This window comes from Centrocercus urophasianus, unplaced genomic scaffold (assembly GCF_019232065.1).
Source record: "Centrocercus urophasianus isolate 14NV4802_14NV808 unplaced genomic scaffold, USGS_Curo_1.0 seq_10, whole genome shotgun sequence".
Classification (NCBI taxonomy): domain Eukaryota; kingdom Metazoa; phylum Chordata; class Aves; order Galliformes; family Phasianidae; genus Centrocercus; species Centrocercus urophasianus.
In genome coordinates, this window is record NW_024884142.1 from 16,158,971 (window position 1) to 16,181,911 (window position 22,941).

Here is a 22,941-nt window from a genome sequence, read left to right on the forward strand (position 1 = left end):
CCATAGATTTGAATGATGTAGAAGAGGATTCTCTCCTCTCACCTAAGAAATTTCATATGGACAAGAAAGAACTGTAGCTTCAGATATTGTATGGAGTTGCCTCTGCTGAGCATTTAGCTTAGGCAGAGTTAGCCTCTGTGGGTAGCAGTATTGCAAAAACTTCACTTGTAGGCACTGTCTAGTTAAAAGTCTTGTAATAGTGAATATTAAACATATAGTCAAGACCAAAATTCACACTTATCAGTGGCAGAAGTTAGGCAGTTAAGTCAGTGGTTCAGTTTTTAACTGTGTCCACATATGCTATCACCATTTGACTTCTGTGAAGTTAATTTTTGACACTCTTTGTTTTTACTGTTCCTTTACTTACTTAAATTATTCATTTATTTATTTATTTTGAAGAGATTGCTACACTGAAGATGTTTTATTAGAAAAATAAAACCACTGAAGAGGTTTTATTAGAGTTCCCCTAAGTAGCTAGGATAATTGGGGATCTATAACTGAGCTCCTTTTGATAGAGTAAAATGTAGTGAGAATCAAGTAACCGCAGAGGCTTCAGAAAATGTTCTGACTGTTCTCATTATACCTGTTTTTAACCTCAGTGTTTTACTTGTGACTTCGTTCAAGGTTGAGCTAAATTGTTTTATTTTATGTAGTAAGTTATAGACAATTTCAGTAAGTCAAAGGGGGGAAAAGAGAGGGCACTGGCATTGGGCTTTCCGGTATTATTTATAACAACAATCTTTAGTTAAATTGTTCTGATTAAATTGTTCCTATGCAATGGCTTTTTTCTGGGGATACCAAGAGCTCATCGTTTTCATGATGGGGTATTATGTGCCTCAGTGTAACCTACATGTTAGAGAACTCAACCTAGCATTCCAGTTATAGGTGGCCATTCTCTATTTTATATGGCAGTCCATGTGGAGGTAAATTTATTTAAAGATAAGTGATTTTTACAATTGAAACACTGACTCAGACATAAAGACATTAAGCCAGAACTTTAAGACTTCTCTCTAAAGTTAACATACAATTTTATTTGAATAATGAAAATATGGTACTTCCAAATGACATCCTTTGAAGAGTGCTGCATCCAACTGTTTACATTTGTTAGGAATACTTCTTTTTTTTTTTTTTTCTTTAAAGTACAACAGAAACAATCAAGAATGAGCCTCTGTTGTACTAGGCATTATACACAAACAGTATGTTAGATAATTCCTGACTAAAAAAGCTTCTATTTAAACAAGCAAGATAGATATGGGGTATAAAAGAGCTTTGATATGCAAGTAGATATGATTATGTGCTGACAGAAAAGGGTCTGTTTGGACTCTGTGGAAGGGCTAACAAATTTTTGTCTAGCAAATGGGTCAAGTCTGAGCGAGGGAAGGATAAGAAGGGATTAGTGAGAAAAGACAAGGTACAAATGTAAGAAAATCTGAGATAATTTGTATGTGAATGTTTGCTTCCACAATCCTACCTATCAACTCAACATTGTATCTTTTTGTCTTTGTGCTCTTTTTAGGAAACAAAGTGTAGTAATTCAAGTGGTGAATAAACTGGGAGACTTCATGTTCTCAGACGATGTATGTGAAACAACAAGTCATGTAGTTACAGGGAGTCCTCGTCGTACCTTGAATGTTATGCTGGGAATTGCTCGTGGGTGTTGGATTGTTTCTTATGAATGGGTAAGAAATACATTCAAATTTTACTGCAAAATAAATTATGCTTATTTTGTATGGCTGGAATGTCAACCATATTTTTGTCCATGCTGTGCGCAATGTTGCAATGTTCAGATACTCAGATTTGGAGTTAGCTGAATTTGGGAAAATTTGTTTTTTTTTTAAAGCTCTGTGTTACTATGAATGTTGTCTTTCAGTATTTAATCTGACCAAAATATTCCTGTATTGTACCTCAATGTTTATTTTAGAAATGCTTGAAATCTCTCCATCCAATGGTACATGCATTATTTTTGGACTGATTAAAGGCTAAACAAAGCATTTTGACTCAGTGTTAGCCAAGTCACATTATTCAGTTGGAACTTTTTATATGCTGATTTAATATGTTTCTGTTTTGTTCTTAAATGTGTATTGTGTTCAACATTGGTAAACATGAAGAGGAATTTTTAGGTATTTTCCTGCATGATGAAAACCATTTAATAATAAGGAAAGCTTGTATATGAGTAATTTGGAGGCTGTATAGTTTACAAAAATGATTCCCAGATATCCACATCAAAGAATCACCGCATAACCTCAAATTTTTTTCTGGGCTGCCATGTCTTTACATGTTACTGGTAACTGTTTCTGTAAATAGAAGATAACTGTGAATTGTCGTGCTGCTTTGGCTGAGATACAGTTACATACACTTTTTTCATAGCAGCCCATATGTTTCCATGTTTTAGGCTGATGATCAAAATAGTGTTGATTACACATCACTGTTTTAGCTGTTCCTTAACAATACTTGCACAGCATCAAGACCTTCTCTTTTTCTGTCATTACCACCAACAAGTAGACTGGGAGAGGACACAGCCAGGATAGCTGATCCAACCTGACCAAAGGGATAGTCTTATATTATAGTCATATAATGTCATACTCAGCTATAAAATAAAGAGGAAGCTTTCCTAAAGCATCCATTGCTTGAAGACTGACTGGGTATCAATTATCTGGTGGGAATGATTACATCGTATTTGCATATTTTTTATTTATTTTTTAAATTTTATTTTATTTTATTTTTAATTATTTGCATATTTGCATATGGGGGTTGTACTTGGGGTTTTTTTGTCTTTTTTTTTCTTTTCTTTTCTTTTTCTTGCTTTTGCCCTTCTAACTCTCTCTCCCATCCTGTTTTTGGGTTGGAGAGAGTTGAACAGCATCTAGATGGGAGCTTTGATCCAGGATCAAACCACCTCAGAGATCAACTGCAAGATAATTAATTTGACATCACAGATGACAGACTTTCACTTTTCCTCATATTTTCAGAGCTTCAAAATACAACTGTTGGAAATAGATATTCATCTACAGTAAGGGATTGTAGAATAAGTAATTTAAATTCTTTGTTCCTTTTTTTTCAATAAATACTTTAAAATCATAATATGTATGTAGTTATTTAAAGAAGCTGTTGTGATATCCTCTGTAGTTTTCAGAAGTTCTTGGTGATTGACTTCCCTTAGAATAAAGGATATTGCATGTTTGATCATTCTAGTTAGCTAGTAATGTGCCTTTGTGTCTGAAAAAGACCAGTAGCATCTTTGTCTGCTTCATCGTATCTGTGCAAAGGGGTTCAGTTAGACAATCTGGTTAAATAAATGTCGTATGACATATGAGCACTTTTATTTCTAATTATGTTGCCTTCCAGGGAGCTTACTACTTGAAGGGAGCTTACAAGCAGAAGGAGGACTGACTTTTTACATGGTTTGATGGGTACAGGACAAGGGAGACTAGCTTAATGGTTTTAAACTAGAAGGAAGTAGGTATAGGTTAGATGTTAGAAGGAAATTTTTTACTCACAGGTTGCTCGGAAGGGTTGTGGCTGCCCCATTTCTGGAGGTTGGATAGGATCCTGGTAGCAGCCTTTCAGTATCTAAAGGGGAGCTACAGGAAAGAAGGGGACAAACTCTTTAGCAGGGCCTGTGGTGACAGAACAAGGGGAAATGGCTTCAAGGTAAGGGAGGGTAGGTTCGGGTTGGATATAATGAAAAAAATCTTTTACAGTGAGGGTGCTGAGGTACTGGAACCGATTGCCTAGAGTTGTGGTTGGTGCTCCATCCCTAGAGACATTCAAGGCAAGGCTGGATAACGCCCTGTGCAACCTGACCTAGTTGTGGTGTCCCTGTTCATTTGCAGAGGAGTTGACCCTCAGAGGTCCCTTCCAACTCTAAGAAATCTATGATTCTATAATTCTAAGTCAGAAGCAAACTTTCAGTGACTTAAAATGGAGAATTATTGCTTTTGTGTTCCTGAAAACTGAATGTTACTGTTAGTGCTGACCTAATTATTTACTGCAGAGTCTGTTCATGAATCTGTATCTGTATCTGATTTACTTTTTTATCTAGGAAGGTAGATATGGTGCCTTTGTACTCAATTCCAGAGCCACGATAGATGAGCATTAATCCCTCTTCTGTTGAGATAAACAAAATTGATCTCTAAACGAAATTCTGTAAATACTACAAGGATTGATGGAGGTTATTACTGCAAAATTGGCCTGGAAAATAAAATGGGATTACTTAATCATAATTAATCTTTTGGGGTTGTTTACTCTATTTTTGTTTTCTGTCAGTTACTCACAGTATAAACATCATTTCAGTACTATGCAGACATGATGTACACATCATAGAGCTTGGTACATCTGTTGCAACTTGAGATTACTTACGAAGAAATTGTTTTCATGCAGCACGCCTCAAAGAATTGTGTTAAAATTTCCAGTTCTCTTGGTTCAGTTCAAGTTGATCATGAAATGAAAATGGCTTAGATTAACCAGTCTATTTGCAATAAGTATATACAACTCTAAGTATAAAGCTAACAGATTTCAATATTCTCATTGTAAATTATGAGTATTAGTTGTGAAAAAGTATACATAAGTGCAACTTAAATTTTGTATCTTATAATGTTACAGTCTTAACTGAATGTTTTTAAATAAATGTACTTTTCTTGGCTAAATAGAATAATGCATTATTATATTTCAAATTACTTTATAAATCCTTGACTTGCTGATCTACTCCACTCATTTTTAGGTTTGGGATGCTATAATGGCGATAGAAATTATTTTCACCTTTTGCAGCTGTTGCATTTTCAAATATTTGGTTGTGAGTTTTCTGAAAGTAAACATAATATCATTTTGATTTTTGTAATAGTGAAGTTTAACAGTGAGAATAAATGAAGATGCACACTTTATTCCATGGTTGTCTGCAAAATTGAACACCTCTACTCCCCACACAAATAAAACACTTTTCCATATCACACAAAGACTAGCTTTTGTAGCAGTTTTTTTAAGAGGTTGCGGGTTCCCCTGTGTAGTGGAAATGCTAAGTCATGTCCTGAACCAGTGTTGATTCCCACCTGGTGGGAAGGCAGGGCCAACCCAGGGGAGTTCAGGTGTATATAACACACCTGACTGAACGGAAGGGGTGAAACTAGGATCCACACCTTCCCAGACCTCACTTTAGAGTTGGCTTTGGGGGTATAGGTATCTTCCTGGGGATCCTTGCAAACTTGAGGCCTTCTGAAAGTAAGCAGATTCTTTCCTTTGTTCTTTCCTACGTTCATACAGCTCAGCTGTTGCATTTGAGCAAGTCCTCTCTTGCTGCAGTGTAGGACCTTGCTGTTCTTCTGTCATTGCTGCTTTTCCATCATGAGATGTCCTGAAAGTTGTCAAGCATAAACTACTTTAGACTGCAAACTACACAATTTGTTTCTGAAAGCATTAAGATCACTTTCTAAATTCAGTTTGCAACTTGCCTCTAGTAGTACCACAATTTGGGTAAAATAGCTCTTTACAAGAAAGTCACAAGCCTAATTATATGTTGGGAAACAAAATTTGCATTACTACCTAACAATCAGTCTGCTTAGCTTAAAGTCTCATTTTGTGAGCTGTAATACTGTAAAGAATAACATGTATCAGGCCAACTTTTGTCCAAGTGGAACATCTCATAGCACATATTTTTTTGAAATAAAATGTTATATTTTCATTGGAAACGAATAATATGTGGATTTGCATGGCATTTTATTCCAAAAGAATTTTTAAAAAAAGGAGGGGGGTGGGGGGCAGGGGAAGTTACAGTTATTTGTGAATCAAGCATAGGAGAAATTCCACCTATTGATGAAATTAGATTTGTTCTAAGATGAATAATGGCAATTTGATGATGCGTGGCTGCGCTAACAGTAAGAAATATACTTAATCTGTTTGAAATGACTGGAGAATTATTATGCAAATGGGAAATGATCCCAAGCACATGGATTTACTTTCTCATGAAAATCCATGTACCCTATTTTTTCGGTATTTAAATATTTCTTGTTAACATAATGCTACTTGTTGCTGTAGGAGCAGTAGGTATTAAGTAGTTACATTTTTAAAGTTGAATGTATAGATTGTCATTGGTGGATCGTAATTTTTTTTTACTTGTAATTAAGGCTTGCCAAATGGTAACTACAGAAATGGTATTGGGAAATAAGAGTATCTGTAAAAGGGTAAGGTTGTTGAATCGTATGATAGGGAACAATTTCACAAAGAATTTATAGGTCTTTTACACATATGGGAAGCTCTGTGGCATCAGTTCTTGCTGAAAAAGCCACTGAGGAAAATAAAATTTTCCACCAGCGTGCCCTGTAGAATTTAGGTTATCCAGAAATCAGTAGGAAAACACCATTGATATGACATCAAAGCAAAACCATGGTAGGAACCTCTATCTTTTCCTGTAAGGATAGTCCTCTTAACAATGGAAGGGTAGTCACTGAACACTCCTTGCAAGATTTTTGAAATTATAATCTGCAACCCAAAATTATATATATATTTTTTTAAACCACTGAAAAAAATCAACATAAAAAAAAGCTTTTAAAAAAAAAAAAAAAAAAGTTTATTTCAGTGATTGAAAACAACCATTTTAAGCAGCTGGTAAAAGATACCTAGAATGAGATCACAGTTCAACTACTATATTCACTTGCTCATCATCTCAGTAGAGAAACTTTCTACACAAGCAAGAAGGAGTCCCAAGGTAGATAAAAAAATGTCCCTGCATAGATTAAGTATTCATTAAGTATTAAATATTTTTTAAGTTATCCATCTTGTGATGGCCCTGATTAAGAACAGAAGTCTGAAACTTGTCCAAAGGGTTAGGATCACAAATCTTTAAGGGTCACATTCACATTCACCCAGCATTTCAGAGCTCAGTCAAATGCAAACGATTGTGTATTTTCCAGACAGTCAGTACTCTGTGATGGTAGGAACCTTTTTATTTGCAGTCTATAATGTACAGCTGGCAAAGGAAGTTAGCAAAGAGAAAGTCAGCTTTTCTTCTTTTCAGGCTGAAAAGAATGTTGCGTAATCCTGGTCAGTAGTAGGAGTTGATATTGGACATCTTCAGTTATGATCTAGATGACGGATGGAGGGAAGCCTCAGCAAACTTGCAGATAATACAAAGCAGGGAAGAGTGTTTGATATACTCTAAGAGTGTGCCCATTCAGAACAACCATGACAGGCTGGAGAAATGAAGCAACATGGAGGCTCCATGATGTTCAATAATCAATTGAATCAAGAGAACATAACTCATATCGTATGGGAAATGTTGACATTCTTCTCTTTTGACTTCCTGTTTCAAATCTTTATTCTAATGTGATATATAATAATGCAAAAAGTTGACTCTTCTAATAAATATCCTCGCAAGGTATTGAAGTGTAATGTGGCTATACATAGAAATATGACAGGTATTTTCATCATTTGATTTATTCATACTTTGAGATTGCTTGATTTTACAGAGAATCATTTTATTTTAATAAAAAAAAATCAAGCTATCTATTGTAACTGCATTATTAGTTTTAATTTCTTTAATAAACTCAAATGGTTTGCTTTTTTAGAAATCATTGATTTTCTACTTATTATTTGATTTATTTTAGGTTCTGTGTTCTTTGGAATTTGGGCACTGGATCTCAGAGGAACCATATGAACTTTCTTCCAACTTCCCAGCTGCTCCTGTAAGTTTAATTGCCCTTTAAGCTTGTTAACATTCTTTTGTTTCTCTGAGAAATGATTTGCCCTGTACACAGGTTTTGTGAGTGAGAATGGCATATAGGAAAAAAAAACAAACTGTTAAAGAAAATGCCGTAAGGAGTTATTTTCTACATCGTCTTGTACTTTTTGAAGTGTGTACAACCACTAACTTCTAGAGAATTCTGCAAAACCTTTGGTATGCATAGAAAATACAAAAGATTGATTCACCAATTAAAAATTGAATCAATTTGCTTCTTTCTTAAGTACAAATACACTTTAATTTGTGGCTTATTTGATTACTATCTTCACTTGAATGAGATACTGGAGAGAGATGTTATTGCCTTATGAGATGTCTCAGGTCATGGTGTCAATGTTTTCAGTCCGGAAATGACTTTGAGGATGTAAAATTACTGTAGGCTTCTAAAACTTTTTTTTCCTGTCTTTAATTCTCACAATACTGTGTTACAAACTAATGCAAAAGTGTTTTTGTTGAAGTGTGGTGTATCTGTGCAGATCTAAGTGTATCTGCACATGTTGTAGTGGATTAGACACTAATTTAATTTTGGATATAAAATATTCTAGCAGGTTAGTAGTTGATTGCTGTAAGTTTGTCAAAAAGTTTTCACATTTTCTATTACACTGTTGCAGCTAGAGAAATATTTTCTCATCTGCTGCTTGTTTCTCAAAGTTTCTAACAGGCTTTGAAGAAAGAGCATTTAATTGAGGTTGAATTTTATTACTACCATAGTTGTATTGACTGCTAAGGAGTTATTTTAAATGTTCTTTCTAAATCTGTATATTTTTGTAAACTTATGTGTTCAAGGTGAAGTCTTTATTTCATGATTTTAAGCTCTAAGTTCTCAAAGTGTAGGGAATCTGTAATAGTTTTCCTGAAATAAGCCCAAAGAAATTAATCATCAATTACAATGTTGTATATTTTCCTGAAGAATTCAGTTTTTATATAGCAAATACATGAATGGCAGTGTTTAATGTGAAGAATATATTAGCATGTTCTTTTCCTTTTTTTCTGCATTTGTACAAAAAAAAACCCAACACTATTTCAGGCCAAGCTGCTTTGAGTTTTCTGTTTCTTCTCAGACCACCTTGTCTCCTAAGTATGTTATCAGTAACAACTTGCACGGCATTCTTTGGAAGTGATTCCAGCTGGTGTCAGTTTCTAGATTCTGTTTACAGTTTTTATTCCCAATGCAGAACTTCAGAAGGGTGGAGAGATGGTGAGGAGATAAAATTGAAGGAGGTATGCATTGCTTTTTTGCAGGGTGCTTCTGTTGAGCAACAAAGTTGGTGTTGAAAGTCATACTTCCATCACCTTCCCAATCATTCCTTTCTTGAGTCATTCTGGAGTCCAACTGTAATAGATACCTTATATTTAAAGATAAGATCATAATATGAGCTTGGATGGAGTTTACACGTCCTTTTTTATTATTTCTTCTTAAGAAGCAATATGGAAAATGAAAGGCTATTCTACTTTTATGTACTGTTTATTTGATTACAAGCAGGAAGTAAAGAAGGGGTTATATTACTGATGTATTCTGATTGTTTGCACCAAATCCAAAGAAATTGTTGCAGTCATCTTCCTGTAGTATTCTTTCTAAAATATCCTTTTCTTTCTTTATTTTGATATTTCTAAGCAATGCAATCTCATTTAGATAATGTGATGATATCACTGTAAAACTTACTTACTCTAAAATTTTACATTCATGTTAATGAATAACTGCTCTAGTCTAATGGTTGGCAACTTTGCCCATGGCAGGCGGGTTAAAACTAGATGACCTTGAGGTTCTTTTCAATCCTGGCCATTCTATAATTATATTTTAAAAATTAATTAAATGTCTTGTTAAACAGTTGATCAGCTAAAGATCTATCTCAGCATCTTTGATGAACTGTCATCAGAAGGAACCTTTTGCTTCATGTTTTTCCCCAGCAAATTGAAACTAACTATGCAGTGTATAGTTTTGTACCTTTGTTTTCTTACTAAAACAATGACGTTTAATAATCAGAAGTTGGCATCTTTTTTCTTGGCCAGGTTAAGCATGCGTACTGTGCCAGACTCCACTACATTTTGTTAGAAGATTTTTTTGGGCTGAGTGTGTATGTTTACTGTCACAAATATTGGGAGTATTTTCTTTAGTCGTCTGATGAAATGCAGTGAGGGAGGAAGCATGTCCTTTCCATCCCAATTTTATGGAATCATAAAATATCCTAGATTAGGTAGTTCAATGCCCTGTTCTAAGCAGATCTAATTAGATGAAGATACTCATGGACTTTTCTGGTCCATCCTCATGGTATTAAACAAATAAATAGAAGTCCTGCTAAGTAGAATTTCCCAAATTCCAATTTACGTTCACTGTTCCACTGCAGTACTCCTCCAAGAAGGGATCTGGCTCTGTCTTCTCTGTATCAGATAGCTGTAGACAGCAGTAAGGTCTCCCCTTCCCCTTCTCTGGTCCAGGTAGAAAAATGCCATCTGTTTTTGTATGTCATATGCTGTAGCTCCCCTACTAGATTGGTCTTTACTTTCATGAATTTCTAAGAAATTAATTTTGTGAAGTGTTTTTTTAGACTGACATCTGTATATCCTTAAAAGTTTCCAGGAGAAATAATAAATTATTTGAACCGTAATCTTAGATACATTGAGATTATTGTGCACAACTCTTCAGATGACGATTGTTCATTTACATTTATTAAATTTATTTAGAATCAGTTCATGAGGTAATATTGGGAGTATTTTTTATCTGTGATACTCCTTAGTAGTGGAGATATACATTTTTGGTGAAGAAGAAAGGTGGTGTTGCAAGTGGTAGAGTACTCTGATAGCAGTTTTAATGACTTCCAGTATGAAATGTAATAAAAAAAAAAAAAAAAAAAAAAAAGCAAATGTTACCCAGTAGATGAATTTATTCACATTGTGTCATACACAGAGGGCCTACTTCTTCATGGAGAATTTTGAGGAGGGGGAAAAAAAAAAAAAAACCAACATTATGTTCTTAGGTAACCTTCATATTTTTTTCCTGTTTTTTCAAATGTATTAATTTGTTTCTTAAGACACAAGCATAAATTGAATTGCATCAAAGAACATCCACATAGTTTTTAGATTGTTTTTACAAAATGTTTGGATGGACCATGGTACCATGTGATAACTGATTGTGATAGGCAATCAGGCTTCTGGTGTTACTGTTATTGTCTCCCTTTATAAAATACTGGTCAGTTATTTTATGGATACTTGACAAGGAAATAAAAAAGTGCAACCATCAGAACAATGTAAAGAAACTCATACTATATTATAACTTGCAGGGATTTTTCTAAATTAAAGAGAGTGATCAATAAAACTGGAAAAAAATAGTGATTTTGTACATGGCATTTTCCAAGAATAAATGCAAAGTCCTCCATTAAATAAAGTAATACAAACTATTGGAAAAAATCCCTGAACAAGTGTAAGAAGTTAAGAGGCTATGGGGGAGAGAATGTATTAAGTACTATATTAAGCTAATTACAGAACGATATATTTTTATGTACATAAACAGCAAACATACTCAGAGAGATAAATAGTTCTAGATCTAGGTAAGTTTTATATTAGAGTAATGTTTGAAGTTCAGTGACAAGGCAAAATGCGTATTCCTAAAACTATTTTAGATATTTTTCACAGTTCCAGTTATTCACTAACACATACATAATATAAATGATCAGTAAAACACAGTCCTTCGGTTGTCTGACAGTTTCTTGGATATTCTTTTTATTCAGTCATTTGGCCAAATCACTGTTATATCTGGTTGGTGCCTTAGGCTTTGTGTCTAGTTGAATAATATGTGCTTTAACTGATCAAGACTATTGCAATTCAAGGATTGGAATGAACTGATCTCTTCAGAATGCTAGTGCATGTTTTCTGGGCTTGAAAATGAGAGTTGCAGATGTGTTTATATGCTTGGCAAGTAAAGTCTTTGAAGACTATACAATACAAAATTCACATAAGAATGCAAAAGCATTTAGAAATCTGCTGGTCGAATCATCATAGTCGTGGCTTTGAGAGAGTATCCCGAGCCTTTCCAGTAGTACCACTTAATACCATTGAACTTGTTGTTGTTCTGTCGTAATGGATAATACATTCCATTGAGGTTAGAAGGACCACATGCATCAAACCACCACCCTGCAAGACCAGAACACAAAGATAAATACCAGCAAATGAAAATGTCAGCACAGATAATTTTTAAAATAGCATACATGAAGCTTTTAACACTTTATTGTCCCAACATGAGAAACAAATCCAAATCCAGCATTTAGTTCTCACGATTTTGAAGTGTTAATATAAGAGATTTACCCCCAGCCCAGTATGGAAAGGTATTAATTACATATTCTTAAAGCTTAATGTAATTCCTAGGAGTGTAAAGTTGAAAAGGGAAGGTATTCAATCTACCTTACTGATGTCAGCTATTATTGACAATTGAAGGGTAGACCTTTACTCAAACTGTAATGATATTGCATTTTCTTTGCTTTTCATCTGTCCTTTTGTAAATTCTTGTCCTTCACAGATGTTAATTCCTTTCTTAATTGTTTTTAGAGGATTAATTCAGTTATTTGTTTTAGTTCTATGTGCAGATCAGTTCAAAACAACTGTGTTGAAACTTGGTAAGGAGGAAAAAGCAGCCCAAACTTATTTTGCATCTTTATGGTCCTGACCTGTTAGTTGGTCATAGGGAAAATTTACTTTTATTAATAAGATAATATTTTTATACTTCTGTTATGAAGGCGATAATGTGCGAGTTCTGTTTTACAGGGCAGCAGTCCAATTATCTTTTTGGATCAACCGAAAGTCTTTTTGTGCTATAGGGAAACAAAGCATTTCTTAAGAGATAACAGGAAGAGAAGTCAAACTTACAAAAGCAGTTGTTTGCACTACAGAATGTGGAAGGCCAGACTGACAAATTATAGAGTGACTTGTGTAGCTAAAGGTAAAAACTTCATTGAAAACTCCAATAGCTTATGAACAGTCACTACAGAAGCGTAGATGCCTCTCACGTGTTTTACCTTTAATGCATGTATTGACATTTCATAATTGTATTGAAATACATAATTAAATACTTGTACCCTTCTGCAGCACGTTCTGTGTATTCATCAAGTCTGGGAGTTTTCTGCTCCTTTGAATAGCTAGAGAATAGTTAGATTTGTGCCTAGACAATCAAGAGCCATTTCAGAGACTATCTCTAAAACAAATTTTGAAGTGCTTTAGGTGTTTTGATGTTTGGGACTCTGTTATCATTCCTTGGAAGAAGAATATGCTGCTGGTCTTCTAGTTTCACAATCAGTCTTTCTTGTACTCTAGCTTCAGAGGCTGCTTACTTTTTTCTCCCCAGATTTTAACTTTCCATTTTACTTCAACCTCTGTCAAATATTTGTCAGAATATTTCATTTGGAGTCACCACACTAGTGTTTCCATCAGTTCTGGACTTCTTCAATAATCAGAATTTACTAAGTTGAAATTATCACTATTTATCTCATAGACAATTCCAGTGCCAATAAAAATAGGAAGACTGAGAAACAAAAAAACATTCCTACCTCCTGTTAGCATTTGTGAACATTTGCAAATACATTTGTCATTGTCTGCATCCTTTGTGCTAAAATCATTTCCTGGTTGGCTTATACTACTTATTTTGCCTGCTGTCCCAGTAAGTCCTTTAAGGTGGATCCTGTAGAAGTGAGGAAGAGAAAGGCAAATATTACATTAAAGTTGAGCATTCACTGTTGTGAATGGTATCACAGCATTTTTTCATGAATAGAAGTGGTCATCATAATACCTTGATGAACAGCCTCCATTTGTAGAAAAGAACATTTTGTTCACGTCATATTAGAAGAAAACAAGAGCATATAGATTATAAATTGTTTTTTATATAATTTCTTAATGTTTCTTCATATTTTAAGTGCATTGTTTGCATTTTTTAATCAAGTTTGAGAGCTTAACAAAAACTTCTTTTGTTTCTATTTTGCTTTTAACACAATACGGCAATCTAGCATTACAACTTTGCAGCTACAAGAGATAGGAACATCTCCTTGACTTTCAAATACAAACTAGTACTGATGCTTTAGGATCTTCTAAATGTTTCATTTTCCACTTCCCAAATTATCCTTTATTTTCACAACTTCCATAGGTTTCACTAGGTTGGATCTTCACAAGTATTTCACAGAATCACAGAATTGTAGGGGTTGGAATGGACCTCCAGAGATCACTGAGTCCAGCCCCCCTGACAAAGCAGGTTCCCTACAGCAGGTTAATAGTTTGTTTCACTTACCTGGCAAGTTAAGCTCGTATCCGCTCATATCTAATTGTATCTTGTCTGTATCTGCTTGTATCTACTACTTGTATCTGCTTATGTACCTTGATCTCTCACAGGGGTAGAGAGATTGGGATGCTGAACATAGGAGGCAGTTACACAGCTCTGACCATGTTATACAATTGTGGGTGTGTTGAACTGAGTGGACTTGAACCCTCTGCCCCCATATTAATTCTTTGCTGATTGCATTTCTGCATCAAAAAGCTTACCCTTCTCACAGTTATTCTACTATATGTATGAGAACCAGCTTGTCCCCAAATAGGTCTTGATTTTGTATGTCATTCTCTGCTTATGATAGATACTGTTTTTGGTAGTTTAACAGATTGTTTTAACCCATTTTATATTCTTTTTGCGAAAATATTAGGAACAAATGAATTTCCAAAGATTTGCTCATTACAATTTTTCTCTAAAATGTCGAAGTTAAATATCCTGTTTTTCCTAAAGGCAAGTTTAAAGCTTTATATTCAAACACTGATCCCTGTAAGCCAGTTTCAAAAGTATTGCTAAATGTTCTGAGCAGAAAGCATGAACCCAGACCTGAATTGCAAATATCATTTGAAGCCTAATGCGGGCAAAGATTTATTCATCTCAGTGGTTTTAAAAATATGGCTTAGAAAAACAGGAGATTATAGTCAATTGATGTAAATTGAAATGAGGGATTCGGACTACATGTTTTCACCCTGAGGACAGGTGAGCAATGGAGCAGTCTATAAGGTCATGAAGGCCCATATCAATAAAGCCTTGAGCAACCTAGTCTGATATCAAGTAGTTGGCCTCAAAACAAGTTTGCTCAGAATTCAATTCTTCTATGGTTCTACGAAATTTTAATTTTATGAACCAACTCATGATCTTCCAGCATTCAGATGTTTTAATGTTTTAATGTAATGAAAGTTGCCTTTGAACGCTTTCTTCCTTTTTTTTTAATTCATGTTAATCTGTTCTTTAAACCGCTGCATCGATGATACATTCCATGTTTGGTTCCATTTTAAAACAAAGAATCTGTTTACTGACACTCATCTTAGTTTTCAGTGATTGTTTTTTAGTAATGTAACTGGACAAGGGCAATGACCTATTTCACAAAAGTTGTCTTCGTAAGTATTTTAATGCGTTACTTAAAAAAAAAAAAGTCTCTGCTGTTGATTCTAACTGTTCCCAGATGAAAAAAACATTTGCTTTGGAGATGAGACAGCTGTGTACTGCTAAGGCATTAAGACCTTACATTCAGAGTGATGGAAATTCCGATAGTTTTAGGTTGCTTTGCATAGAAGACTTGAGTTGAAGTAACAGCTTCAGTTCTTTTGGGTGTCAGATTGACTTTGTTTACATCAACTAGATGTTAAGAGATCTCGGAAAAATGTAGCTAACATAGCTATTTTTCTCTATCCAGCTTTGTGAATTTGCAAGATTCTTATGAAGAAACATTTCCTGGGCCACGCAGTAGGAAATTATCAGTTATTCTGTACACTGTATTTCTCCTGCGTCTAATCATACTGTATGTACTGCTTTGACAGAGAGCCTGCAGAATGAAATATGAACTGCCCATATATTTCAATTGTGACTGATACTATTTTATGTTTCGTTTCTAACCAAACAGGAAAAAAATGTGAAGCTTTACATTTTGAAGCGAAATAGGAGCATTAAAAAAATGTGCAATAAAAATTGCTTTTTAAAATGATAGTTTTATAGGGAATGAGGCTGGACATTCAGCATTAACTTTATTTTCATATGTATGGGCATTATTTTTAGAGAATCAGGACAGTGGATTGTGGAACAATAAGGTAACGTTACTGTGCTCAGAAAGCTGCTATTACCAAATGACTGAAGTAGAAAATCTCCTTCAAGTTTTTGTCTGTTTTACTCAACCACCTTCCAGAAATCTATTTATCCCTTGGAATCATGATTTTATATTCTCTTGCATTCTTAAAGCCATCTGCAACATTAATCTGGCAAATTGTTTCCCTTTTTGATTTATTTTTTATGCAAATAACAATGATAGACATTAATTCTACAGAGTAGAGTTGGCTTCAGATTCTCTTTAAAAACTCAGGAATTATTTAATTTTATTCTGACAAAGAGATATCTAACTAATAGTCTAAGCCATACCATTTAAAGACAATGTAATTCAGGAATAGTATTTAGGATATATTTCTTTAAATATAGGAGTTAACTAGCTGCATGAAGCAAAATTCTGTTCAGACGAGAGGAAAAGCAAATCTAGAAGTTAAATTTACCTAAAAGTTCTCTTTGAAAAACTATGCTATGCTGTGTTTTAAGAAAAGAAAAAACCTATCAGGGAAAACCAGCCCATCCCCCCCCACCCTATCTATCACTGAGCTTTAAGTGCTATCATGTGCATACGTAAATGCATTAATCACTGTAGATAGCTGTTATTATTCTCTGTTAAGAATATACTTGGATGGATCTTCATGCCCAGTGTGTGCTAGTATGCATACATTGTTTCCCTTGAAATAAAATATTCTTTTTAATGTTGTATGGAACAGGTTAAAATAGAACAAGCATGTAACGCATGTACACAGTTTAAAATAATCATCAGTTCATTTTTTTAAATTCAGCTCAAATTTTTCTGCTTACCTGTATTTTTGTTCTTCACTTGCTAGGTAGAATTGGTCATACAAAGTATACGCTTCATTTCCTTCCCAGTCTTTCAGGATTATTTTAAGAACATAGCGCTTCTGATTAGTTAGTTGAGAAACAAACTCATTTCCTAGCCAGTACTCCCCAGCAGGATCACCAAACCCCTGTAATTCAACACATGAAACAGGGTTACTTTCTTCCTTTGAGTTCGAAGAGATCCCTTGATCAGTTTTTAACTTCGGTTGGCTAACTCATAATTTTACTGGATCTGTGAAGGTTAAAGATCTTTATCTGAAATAATGTATCAGAGTTACTTAATAGACTTGGGGCAAGTTGCCAGATGAAACAACATAAGTAATTTAAAAATATAGACGTATCAGAGAAGAGTTGATGAAAGGAAAATGAAGTTTCTCTTTAAAAACAAACATCACACTTGTATAAATTGTTTGTCAAAGCAGACTTACTACTCTGACACTTTAAAAATGAACATCTAAGGATAAAGACAGCTTTCAAAACCTGCTGATGTTCTAAGGATGCTATTTGTATTACTTTATCAGCAAATTTCAGATTATAATATCCAATATTAATGCCTCCAAAAACATTGCTTACTATCTTGTACTCTTTCCATGTCCGGTGAAAATCCACACTGCCATCTTCACGTCTCTGAAGAACTGTCCAACCTCCTCCATTGCTTTCCATGTCACAGTAGGCCTACCAAAGTAATTACGTAACAGTGTAAGTTCCTGCACTCAAGTGAAAATGATAACAGAGAGTATATGCTTTATGCAGTTCTCCATGCTGGCAAGTTTTAAAGCGTGTAATGTGTATTAACCTGAAAGTGTTGGTTTTCATAATTTTTATACAAATCATTTGTGATATCCAAAATAACCTTTTGGTGGTATTCTTTCTAAACAAAATCATTGTCACAGTGTACCTCTACATGCCCTAAAATCATGACCAAGTTGCACTGAAGCTATGTATGTCTTTCTCATCCTCCTCCACTAGAGGTGTTCTTATTAGCGCTAGCAGTGAGACTCTGGAACAGACTGTGCATACCCCCTCCCTGTAAGCATTCAAGGGCAGGCTGGATGGGGCTCTGAGCAACCTGGTTTAGTGGGAGGTGTCCCTGCATATAGCAGGAGATTGGAACTAAATGATCTTAAAAGGTCCTTTCCAACTCAAACCATTCTATGATTTTAGTTCTTCGAACTGATAGGTGTGCCAGAAATGTTTTTGAAGGGAAAGTAAGCCTCAGAGCCACTAATATTAAGCATATTAGTGTTTCATCAAGTTGTAACATATAGGAAATCCAAAGCAGGTACTGTTTTTTAAGGTTATGTGTAGCCTTTGTTCAACATCAGAGAATTGTGCAAATTCTCATGAATGTAAAAAAAGGGAAGGAAGTGAGCTGGATCAAGAATTAGCAGTTAAAGTATGTCATGTTAATTAAATTTGACTGAAAGCAGCAAACTTAATTTGTACCGCTGCATGTAATTTCTTATATATGAACTTTCTTACTAATGTCTGTATTTAATGACTGGTAATGGTTTGGTAATAACATAGAAATTGAACATAGTAAAAATAAAAATTGCCTTTGAAAAATTTCTTTGAGCATGTTATCTAAATTTCAATTAATCTGCAATTATTACTTTAAAGATATAATGCCTTAAAATAACAAAATATTTTAGTTCTAAAAAGATTGCAATATTCTCAAACTGGATGTCTTAAATCGGGTACTGGCTCTAAGGTGAATATTTTGTATGTGGATGGCAAGATGATTGACTTCTATAGCACTACGTACTCTTTGGGATAAACACTGTGGTAGCAGTGGTAGTGAACATTTTTTTCTAAAAGTTGAAAGCAATTTTAGTAGGAACTGCAATACAATATAGAAAAGTTGAGAAGAGTAGACTCTTCTTATCAACAATGATGGCATAAATTGTATGTAAACATTATCGTATATTTCTTCCACACACAAAAAAATTTGTCAGTAAGTGCTTCCAAAAGATGCCAGTTAGATGTTCAAAATGGAAATTCTTTTCTTTATTGGGTGGAAAATATGGCATAGGAAAAGGGAATTTAACAGTTTACATTGATGCTCTTTAGAGTCATAATAGATGTTGTGAAAGGTAAATTGGTGAAAGATGATTACTGTTGTTTGAGATTTCAGTGCATGGTTTCCTGCTGTTGTACTTTACAGTTGTACACTTGCCCCCTTGCAATAGCTAAAAAGTTGATATTATTTTTACCATCTGTAAGTATAATAATATGAAACATTTTGCTTACAGGCTTGGCTGGTATTCTATAATTTTATATATTCATAAGTATTTTTAAGGATGGAGATAGCCTATTTGGTACAATAAAGATTAAGGAAAAGATTTGCTTAGTTTAAAATAAAAACAATAAAATGCTGTTTTAGCCAGTAGGTGGAATAGATTCTTAATGATCTCTCTATGTGAGAGATTAGGGAGAGGAAGTATTTATTTGTACTAAAAAAAAATCATTTTTCAGTAAAATGATACACATTGGAGGCTTTCTCTAACTGTCATTTTTAAAATACAGCTCTTCTGACCTTTCCTTCTACCCTAGGTTTTATATTCTAAAGGAAGAAATGTAACATTTCATAGAACTAGTAAAAATAGATATCAAGATTAGACAGGCAGCAGGAGTCTTCAAACAGTTGCCAAAATGAATAAAGAGATTAGCATCTCAAATTACAACCAATTGGCAGGGGACATACATGATTTATCCTGTGTACTGCTTCAGTACTTGCAGTTCTAGCAGTTGAAGCACTGTGAAAGTTGGCCTTCTGTGATGAATTGACAGCATAAGTAGAAAAAAGGTAATGATGTAACCTATCTGGACTTCTGCAAGGCCTCTGACATGAGCCCACACCGCATCCTTATCACTAAATTGGAGAAAGATGGATTTTAAGGTGAATACAAAATTGGTTGAATGCTCTCAGCCAGAGAGTTGTTGTTAATGGCTCTGTGTCCACGTGAAGGCCAGTGATGGGTGCTATCCCCCAGGTGTCCATCTTGGGACCAGTGCTCTTCCACAACTTTATCAGTTCCACAGAAAGTGGGAGTGAGAGTACTCTCAGCAAGCTTGCTGATGACACCAAGCTGAGCGGTACAGTTGGCACAACAGAAGGGAGGGATGTCATCCAGAAGGATCTGGACACACTGAAAATTGGGCACACGATAATCTAATGAGGTTTAACAAGACCAACTGCAAGGTCTTGCACTTGAGTTGGGGCACTCCTAGATAATTGTGCAGACTAGGGGAAAAACTATTTTAGAGCAGTTCTGCCAGAAGGTCTTAGGACCTTAGGAGTGTGGGAGATGAAAAACTTAACACGAATCAGTAGTGTGGGCTTGAAGCCCAGAAGGCAAACTGTATACTGGGCTGCATCAAAAGAGAGGTGGTCAGCAGGGTGAGACAGATGATTGTCCCCCTCTGCTCTGCCGTTGTGAGGCCCCATCTGGAGTACTGCATGAAGGTGGGGGACCCCAACTCAAGAAAGATTGGAGCTTTTGGAACATGTCCAAAAGCAGATCACAGAAATGATCAGAGGACCGCAGTAACCTTCCTATGAAGAGAAGCTGGGGCAGTTAGGCTTGTTCAGCCTTGACAAGGCTCAGGGGAGACCTGATATCAGCCTTCCAGTACTTAAAGAGAGCTTGTAAGCAGGAGATAAATCAAATTTCTACACAGGTAGACAGTGATAGGACAAAGGGGGAACAATTTTGAATAAAAGAGGTGTGATTTAAACTAGATGTTGGGAAATTTTTTCACTGAAAGAGTGGTGAGGTGCTGGAACAGGCTGCCCTGAGAGGCTATGGTTGCCCCATCCCTGGACATATTCAAGCCAGGTTGGATGCAGCCCTGTACAACCTGATCTAGTGCCTGATTTAGTGGTTAGCAACCCTACTTGCAACACACAGGTTATAACTAGAGGATCTTTGAGGTCTTTTTTGACCCCAGCCAGTCTATGATTCTGAGAGAGCTAAAGACAACTGTTTTTCACCTTCAGCTGAGGATCAGTGCTATATTTTTTTTAAATACTGTAAGACGCATATAACTAAAAGTAGTCCTTATTCCAAAGATATGTGTTTTCAGATCCAGTCTCTGAATGGTGAGACCAGGTAGGTTATCAGGATGAATAACCACTACAGTTTTCATACCACAGCAGCTGTGGATGTTTCACTTTGCATCACTTTGCATCACTTCTGGCTGTTTTCAGAGTGTTTTGGAGTTGTGATGCTCTTAAATTGCTTTTTAGTCACGATGCTCAATGATTTTGTATCCTGCTTTATTTCCTAGAGATATGACTAGATAAGAATTGCAGCCTTATTGTAGTGGAAAAAAATAGCTGCATGTCTGGTTCATTGTGTAATTTATCCTAATACCAAGTTACCAGCTGAAAAGTGAGGTGACCAGACTTCCAAAACTCAGAAAAAAACCCCTTATCAAACCACCACCTACTGTCGTATTAAAGAAGCTGCACACACACCCATTTTAGTGCTCATGTCGTATGTGTGTTTTAGTTCTAACTTCCATGGAATGGGCTCCTTCTGGAGATAACTAATCTAGTGATCTATGTGATCACTTATTAGAAAAAATTATGCGAACATATTTTTGCTGATAAATTCAGGCTTGCCTATATCATTTTCTGCAATGAAGTTTTGTTTAAAGAAAATGGCTTATTTGAAATGTATGAGTTCTGTAATGAAAGCCCTGCTCAGTGGTGGTGGGAAGGGAGAACAACTCTGACACTGTTTTAAAGATTTGGTACACTATTTGGTAATGGTTGTGGTGGTGGTTAAGCCTAACATAAGGAGTCATCCAGGCTCAACTGTTCTAACTGTAATCAGGAGGTTGAGTGGTTCAAGTTACTGCTGTAAACATGAAGCTATTGACTTTTCATGGGTTTGCTTCTGCTGTTTTTCCTTATGTCAGCAGTCTCTTGCTGTTTTTCCTCTGTGTTTTTAAAAGGACTTAGCTTTTGTCCTGATGCAGAACAGGAAAGTTTGAAAATATTAATGGAATGAAATAATTGTCTTCCTCTCAGCTCATAAGCAATACTTTAGTTTTATATTATGATGGGAGACAAATTAGTAGAGTGAGATCAGTTACACAGCTTACACAGAAGTTGTTTATAAGCTTGTTGAGAGGTCAGAAGGTGTTACAAGAGGAAAGGATGAAAACATAAACAGCAGTGCAGCACTTTTGGCAAATGAAAAAGGTCATTTTGTTTCCTGGTTAGAGTGGCTATAAACAGTTGAAAATGGTATAGCATGTTGATTATCCCTAAACCTTCTCTTCCCTTTGACAACTCCTCTTATGCATTTCTATTTATAGTAAAACAAACAAAAAGCCTCTATCAGATTAGAACTTTTTAGGGTGTTTTTTTTCAAAAAAGTCAAGGTTTTTTGTCATTTTTATTTTATTGGAAGTAGGCAGAATAAGATTAAAATTCTTTTAACACTTAATTAAATTTAATTAAATTACTGTGTTGAACCTGTTTTTTTAGCCTAGTGAATCACTGCTGTGAAAATGTTGCAGGGGTTTTTTTTGTGGGTTTTTTTTTTTTTTTTTTTTTGGCTGTTTCTGGCCTTCATGTTCAAAGGTAAAGCATTCAATGCTTTACAGTCTAGGAAACTGTTTCAAGAATACAGTATTTTAGGTTTCAGTTTGGTAGAAATCTGAGTTGCTTTAAGTTCTCAGATCATATAAACTGACTAAAAGTTTGACTTTGCAAACACAGTGTTTCTGACACTCAGAAATTACCATTCTGCAATATGGCATGCACTTGTGTCTGCTTTTAGAAAATACTGATGCTCTTTGTACTTGAGAATAAAATTAGAACCAAAGGTGAACTCTTGAGGCAAGTCGTATTAGGAGATTCAAGGAATGTATCTTGTACTGAGATGTGGAGGAAAGACCACTGCAATCTTTTCCTATAGAGATGCAGTAACTTGCACTTAGAGTTGTCATTGTAGACATCTATGATATCTAAATACCCTTTTGCTGCATGCATGATACTACAATTTATTTCATCTTACGTAACTAATTTTCTTGTGAAACAGATTCGTCAAATATAGATGAGGTTATTCCAAAGGAAAAGCAGTCTATTTTCTAGAGACACAAACTTGCAGATACCATTATTTCACTGGATGTTATCTGCAGAAATTGTAGTTTTTGTGTTTTGTGGATCTTACCCAAACAAATGGTTATTTCCTTTAGTTGAGAACTTCTAAGGGTAAAGATCACAATGTCTGGCTTGGGCTAGATGAAATCTTTTTAACCA

The 22,941-nt window shown here is 35.1% G+C and overlaps 2 protein-coding genes across 9 annotated transcripts in view; one reads left to right on the plus strand and one right to left on the minus strand.

Annotated features, from left to right (window-relative positions):
- MCPH1 (microcephalin 1) overlaps nucleotides 1-22,941 on the plus strand; it is a 121,229-nt gene that overhangs the window by 33,458 nt on the left and 64,830 nt on the right. For all 7 annotated transcript variants that reach the window (XM_042823372.1, XM_042823411.1, XM_042823394.1 and 4 more), the window contains exons 11-12: nucleotides 1,517-1,679; nucleotides 7,596-7,673. In XM_042823372.1, coding sequence (XP_042679306.1) covers nucleotides 1,517-1,679; nucleotides 7,596-7,673 — 241 coding nt within the window. The remainder of the gene's footprint in view (nucleotides 1-1,516; nucleotides 1,680-7,595; nucleotides 7,674-22,941) is intronic.
- The window catches only part of ANGPT2 (angiopoietin 2), a 42,701-nt gene continuing 30,350 nt past the window's right edge, over nucleotides 10,591-22,941 (minus strand). For both annotated transcript variants that reach the window (XM_042823438.1, XM_042823428.1), the window contains 4 exons: nucleotides 17,238-17,339; nucleotides 16,626-16,792; nucleotides 13,261-13,391; nucleotides 10,591-11,854 (listed from right to left, as the gene is read on the minus strand). In XM_042823438.1, the coding sequence (XP_042679372.1) occupies nucleotides 11,694-11,854; nucleotides 13,261-13,391; nucleotides 16,626-16,792; nucleotides 17,238-17,339 (561 nt within the window). In that variant the 3' untranslated portion in view covers nucleotides 10,591-11,693. The remainder of the gene's footprint in view (nucleotides 11,855-13,260; nucleotides 13,392-16,625; nucleotides 16,793-17,237; nucleotides 17,340-22,941) is intronic.